Source organism: Penaeus monodon, chromosome 22, assembly GCF_015228065.2.
Source record: "Penaeus monodon isolate SGIC_2016 chromosome 22, NSTDA_Pmon_1, whole genome shotgun sequence".
NCBI classification, from domain to species: Eukaryota; Metazoa; Arthropoda; class Malacostraca; order Decapoda; family Penaeidae; genus Penaeus; species Penaeus monodon.
Genome location: NC_051407.1, coordinates 3,500,500 through 3,506,839, shown reverse-complemented (window position 1 = coordinate 3,506,839; position 6,340 = coordinate 3,500,500). Strand labels below are relative to the sequence as shown.

General features: G+C 40.0%; 2 protein-coding genes across 6 annotated transcripts in view; one reads left to right on the top strand and one right to left on the bottom strand.

Moving 5' to 3' along the window:
- LOC119586832 (26S proteasome non-ATPase regulatory subunit 14) overlaps positions 1 to 1,331 on the top strand; it is a 7,662-nt gene extending 6,331 nt beyond the window's left edge. For both annotated transcript variants that reach the window (XM_037935561.1, XM_037935560.1), the window contains exons 6-8: positions 203 to 267; positions 398 to 533; positions 683 to 1,331. In XM_037935561.1, the coding sequence (XP_037791489.1) occupies positions 203 to 267; positions 398 to 533; positions 683 to 844 (363 nt within the window). In that variant the 3' untranslated portion in view covers positions 845 to 1,331. The remainder of the gene's footprint in view (positions 1 to 202; positions 268 to 397; positions 534 to 682) is intronic.
- Positions 1,332 to 1,334: 3 nt separating this feature from the next.
- Positions 1,335 to 6,340, bottom strand: part of LOC119586831 — a 13,559-nt gene continuing 8,553 nt past the window's right edge. For all 4 annotated transcript variants that reach the window (XM_037935556.1, XM_037935558.1, XM_037935557.1 and 1 more), the window contains 6 exons: positions 6,084 to 6,179; positions 5,808 to 5,936; positions 5,575 to 5,656; positions 3,947 to 5,021; positions 3,609 to 3,788; positions 1,335 to 3,448 (listed from right to left, as the gene is read on the bottom strand). In XM_037935556.1, the coding sequence (XP_037791484.1) occupies positions 1,766 to 3,448; positions 3,609 to 3,788; positions 3,947 to 5,021; positions 5,575 to 5,656; positions 5,808 to 5,936; positions 6,084 to 6,179 (3,245 nt within the window). In that variant the 3' untranslated portion in view covers positions 1,335 to 1,765. The remainder of the gene's footprint in view (positions 3,449 to 3,608; positions 3,789 to 3,946; positions 5,022 to 5,574; positions 5,657 to 5,807; positions 5,937 to 6,083; positions 6,180 to 6,340) is intronic.

Here is a 6,340-nt window from a genome sequence, read left to right as displayed (position 1 = left end):
ATCTTGTTCCGTGGCTAAAATAGTCATGTTTGTGCCTGGTTTGCATTATAGATTGCATTAGATTTCTTTTTTGTATCAACTTGAAAATTGGAATGTGAATCTGAAAAACTATAAATAAACTACAAATTAGAAGCTACATCCTGAAGATAAATATTGATGAGTTCGTAGTGTCTTGCTTAACAAATTTTTTCCACCCTCCCAGGCCCTGATCCACGGACTCAACCGTCACTATTATTCCATCCCCATCAAATACCGCATGAATGAAAGGTAAGCCCATCATCTAGTGAGTCAACTTGTAATAAACCTCACTTTTACTTTCGTGAAAGACTTTATTTTGTGTCATATCTTCTGGGTATGCAGATTAGTGCCTAAATGGTCATCTCGTAAACCTTTCCAGAGAACAACAGATGCTACTTAACCTGCACAAGAAGTCATGGATGGAAGGCCTGACGCTCCAGAACTACAACGAGCACAGCAGTCTCAATGAGGACACTGTTAAGGAGATACTTAATTTGGCCACAGCATACAATAAGGTAAGTAGAGGGGAATTGTCATAGTTGTTATCAATATTATGATGATTAATGTTATCCTATTCCATATTTGTGACAATTGCTAATTATACAGTTTTTGCTGTAGGCATTCACACCCATAGGATCTAATATGTTACATATTTCGCTTTCAGAGTTTGGAAGAGGAAGAGAAAATGACTCCAGAGCAATTAGCCATCAAGAACGTAGGAAAGTTAGACCCTAAGCGGCACTTGGAGGATAAGGTTGAAATCCTCATGACCTCAAATATTGTGCAGTGTCTCGGTGCTATGCTTGACACTGTTATCTTCAAGTAAATCTCCTTTTATTTAGACTACAGTTTTAAATGAATCGGTTATTAGTGTAAACTGGGTATTGTACCAGGAGGATTGTTCTGCTATGCCTAGGAAAGATTGCAGCATTGTATGACAATAAATACTAAAAGATATTGTGTGTTTTGTACCAGCATTTTAAAACCTGGTTATCAACCCAAAGCAAAATTATGTATGTATTAAGCACTACAAAATTCAAAAGGAAGATGAATGCAAGTATTTTTTTGTTTTGTTGCATTTATTTATGTGGAAATAATTTAAGTTTAAACTATACACTTGAAGCCATTTGCTTTGCCATTCCTTTGGTAGCAATTCTAAATCCGGGTATATTTTCAAGCATCATTCTCATGTACCTCATAGCTTTTATATGGAAAGGGAAGAATAAATTGAAATTAGACAAACAGAAAGAAACGTTTTCCATACCACAATTAAGTGTTGTAAACTCTATACTGTAATAAAAAAATAATAGTTTTGATGAATTTGTTATAGCCTTTTAATACATTTTTTTTTATACATGTTATGTACATAGTATGGAAGAAATATGACATCTACATGTTGATTTTGAACAATAATGATGAATGAGAAGCACCATAATACTGAAGCCATATCAGGAAGACATCTACAGAGTGCAGATTGTGAGTATTTTGAATGAGATCACATTAAGCAGGTTTTGATACTACACGTTAAAATTAATCATGAACAAGGATTGTGCTAGATTTCTAATACTTCAAATGCAACTTTCGAAGTTATTAGGCATCTACAGAAGGGCCATTGTTAGTTTGTTGAGTAAGGTCATTGCACTTTTGTCATGCTCTGTCATGACAGAGTATTTTGAAGTTACAGCAGACTAGCATCTAGAAATTTGTTTAAGTTAGCAATAGAATGAGAAGTTATATTGTTTTTGCTCTACTTCAAGTGAAAATTGGCTGCTAATCTATTTCTGAATTTCCTTGACTTTTTTTGTGGACTTCCAGTGTGGTTTCCCATAGCTGGTGAGCCTTTGTTATCTGTCGAGTTATTCATATGATGGCCTTTCCCCCCTGACTCTGCCTCCTTTACATTCTGTCTTTGTTCAATGAAGGATACACAAGGTGTGTCCGACTCTGAACTCTGATTCATCCATGAAAAGGCCATGATGAGATCTGACTTGTTGTCCCTTGATTTTCTGGCTTCCATCATTCCCTTGCTGTCAAAACCTGAAACTACACTGTAACTTCTGCTCCCCTGGGCACTCACAGTTGTGGTGACAACCTGGGTGTCACCCTCACGACATGGCACAACCTGCAGGTCAGATCTCTCTGTGGGTGCATGCCCTCTGGGTAATTTCTGCCTGCTTTCTGGATCCAAGATATTCCTCTCATTAACTGCACTTCCAAAGGTCTCGTGGCTTGTCCTGTACAAGTCATGTGATTGCTGTGTAAGGCCTGGCTGTCTCCTGCTCTGGTCACTGGAGCTCTCTCTATCTTGGTGTTGTACCAGCTTGTGAGCAAAGGTAACATGCTTGGCCCTTAGAGATGGGCTGCCAGGTACTTTGAGACAGGAACTTGGTTTATCTGCTGTTGTGGTTGTTCCTGAGCTTGAAGCGGGTGGCTGGCTGGGTTGTTGCGACTGCGACCCTGGGCATTCATTGGACACAGTTCTTTCCTTTTCTCCATACCTTGGACTTGATGGAACACGGCTGGGCAGAATATTCTCCTGAGAGGCCGTTTCTTTGTTGCTGTCTTCCTCTTTTTGCATTCTAAAATGAGAAACAATTAGGGAGTCTTTGAGCAAAATAGAGCCTTTTCTTCGCTCCATTTTTGGTGTACTGTGTTCATTATCCTCACTCACTCGGGATCCAGCTCCTGAACCAGACCCTTTATCAGAGTCTGATGCTACGCCTTTAACTATAACTGTTCCTTTGTGCCGACAGAAACCCTGGCTGTGAACAGATGTACTAGGAGTTTTATTTTCTTTTTCTCTGTAATTGACTTCTGGAAGATTATCACCTGATTTTTTTCTTTCATTCTCTTGATCTGCCAATTTGTTTGAATCTTTGTGGGGAGAGAACACTGGGATACTGGAATACTTTCTATCATAAGAAGCCTTGTTTTCTACACCCGTTGTCGCCGCACGCAAGTTCTCATGTGAGGAGGAGGACTTTTTATTTGACACCCCACCATGAAATCCAGACACATCATTCAGAACCTCACCATCAACAACAACAGACCCAGAGCTTATCACAGAATACTTGGAATAAACAGAGGAATCAACATTCTTGTAAGGCGAACTACTTGCATCGCTAGTGCTACCTTCACTTCCACTGCTATAGGTTTTTCTCTGGGATTTGGGAGAATGTTTCTGCATGATGTTTGGAGACAGGGGTTTTAAAGACTCTCTTTTAGAAGTTTCCGCATCACTTGCCACATGACTCTGCCTCTCCCTCAAACTAGTGTCACTGCTCTTGTCAGAACGTTGAGAGCATGTGGGCCCAGATCTGTAAGTTTCTGGCATCACCTTCTGACCAACATTTTCATGGAGGTTCACTGAGTAACATGCTTTCCTTGGTGGGCCACCAGCTTGAGGAGGTTCATGAGGAGTTAATGATACCTGTGAAAAAATAAGTTACATTCAGTACCTCAAATATGCCATGTATTCAGACACACAAACCAAATCTCATTTTTATTTTTTATAAGTGCCTTTTGTAGATGCAAAGCACTGAAAATGTTAACTAAACAATATTAACCAAATGCAATTAAACCCCACTTACTTTGAGATGCCCTCTGACACATCCTCGAAGGTCAAGCAACGGGTACCAGCCACAGAGGGAGACATGTCCACTCCATATTGAGGTGGCATCCACACACACAAAACCCATTAATGGATCTTCTAATGAGGGTGGCTGATCCCAGGATCCATGATGAACCTTTAGTATTAAATTCCCATCAGTCTGTTAAAAAAAAGCAATGCTGTCATTAGTATCAAACTATCTGGAAAAAAATACTCTTACTATCTTTCATAAGCATCTACTGATTATACTGTTAACCAATTTCTTTATACTGCAAACACATCTTCATGAATTTAAAGGTGATGAAGTAAAAGGCTTACTTGGCAGAGTTGTGAATATGGCAGTAAGACATCAGCTGCATAATTCCACATGGGATTATCAGCTTCTAGACATATATTAGTCTGGATATTATGTGACCCTATGGTTGCTCTCACATAGCAGCTTGGTGGTTTTAGGGTTCCATCAGGCCCCTCCACCCACGGGAGGTTTCTGCCTTTTAGGATTTCTAAATGCACCCTACAGGACCCTCTCCTCTCTTCCTGCTTCATCTCCGCACTTGATCTCCGATTCAGTAATGCATGTTCAATGTAGTCTGCATGGAAGTCGCCAATAGTCCTGATGCATGGAGATTCTCCCCCACTTTCAACAGGCTGGTTGTTTGTCTGAGGATCATGTCCATTAATGCCAGCAAGAAATGAGCCCTGGTAAATGCGAAATCCAGTATCACAGGAGCTAACAACCTTGGTAGGGACAGGGCTGCTAAGGATGCTGTCCACTACCTCAACTCTCCCCGGTTGCTGTTGCCAAGCCCCGTTGTAAATTTTTTCTCTCGGGCTCATGTGTGTCGGGAGGTATATTGAGTTGAAGACAGCTGACTGAAAGGGTTCATAATTCTCAGGCGGAACAGGTCGGGGTTTGAAAATTCGTATAACCTCTCTGTCTTCACCATCTGGATCTCTGTGAGACCTGGGGCCAGCATGTGGTGGGGGTGTGGAAGGAAGTGCATGTGTATATCCTTTCTCTCTCAGTTTTGCAAGGTAAGGCATTTCTTTTGGCTTTGAATCAGGGTGTCCCATGTGGGATCCAACTTCGTGTGAGCCTTTTCTATGATGGAGATCCCATGGTTCTTCAAGGTCTCCAGTATGATGTGATTGTCCCACCGCAAGCCCTAGCCTCGCAGTGAAGGTTAAATTTGCATATGACTGCTTCACATCTCCCTCCTCTTTCCTCTTGGCCTTCCGTCTCTTGGTCAGCGAATCTTTACCATCTGGTACTTCAGAACGGAAGAGAGGTACCTGCACCTCTGAGCCACTGAGCTGCCATAAGTCCATCATGCTGACACTAGCACTGCCAACTTCTTCACTGTCCCTTTCTCCAAGGCGTCGACACACAGATCTGTTTGAAAACATTAGAATTACATTAGTTTAACAAGGTACTAAAGAAATGTATTTAATCATCAAAACGAACAACATTAATTAAGCACAGTTTTTCCATTTGCTTGACATTTTTGAAGACTTACAATATTTGCTTAACTGCACAATTCAAAATGATAAATAAAATGAAACCTTTTTCTCAATACTTTTTTCCAGTACTTTTTCATTCAATCACTTTTACCCTATCCTTTTCCTTTTTAAAGTTCCTCCTATCTATCCCCAATAAAAATATCACATTCACTTTAATCACTTTTTTTTTTTTTATCCAATTACATTTTTAATACATACACACCAAACCAGTCAGAGCATTATACATTTGTGCTGGGTCATCTGCCAGCATATTTCTCAGCCTTCCCTCAGCCTGCAATAACTGAATTCATCTTCAGGAGGAAGACTGAAGAATTTACTATAAAGTCTGACTTGCCTTTCACTCAGTGTGAGTACATTTACATGCTCCTCCTCCTTCTATTCTCATCACGAACACAAACTGAATGCCCAGCTGGAACTTAACTCACCTGATTTCCAGCTGTCCTCTGAGGATCTCCAGTGCTGGTGCTGGCGGAAGTTTCAGCACCTCCCTTACATTGTAGTTGATTTCTGAAAAGCATAAAAATAGGAAGGTGACGTGCTTCATATTACTTGGGACATCTCTTTACACTTGATAAATTTTTATACAAAGTATTTTGTAACGTTAAAATATTAACTTATCACAACGGAAACCCAAACCATAGCTTTTTTCTCCGCGTACCATTGTCAGCTAATTGCCTCGAAGCACAGGTCTGCAACAAGTCCCATTCTGGAGGAATTTCAACTCCTGGTAACTTCACCTCCAATGTGGTCAGGTAACATACTCGACTGCGATGCATGACCTTCACACCTAAACAGAAAGATGGAATAATTTTCCTCACATATACGAGTCACATTAAACAATCGTGTGCTTGAGAATAATACCATCCATGCATACTTCAAATGGTCACAAGGCAGAACAGAATATAAAAAATAATCCAATACTTTATATGCTTACCGCTGATCTTCTCCTTCTTATCAGGTGGTCTAACGGGAAGCAGTGAAGGAGCCAAAGTCAGCGTGCCAACATCGACTACCAACACAGAACCCTCTTCTGCAAATTTTACAAAAATAAATAACAACATGGTTCATTACCAATCATATAATTTCACTCAAAATCATGAAAATAATATAATACATACCAAAATCTACTAAAAATTTGAATCAGTGAATTGGTGGATGATATAAAGAAGTGATTCCAACACTTTTGAACAT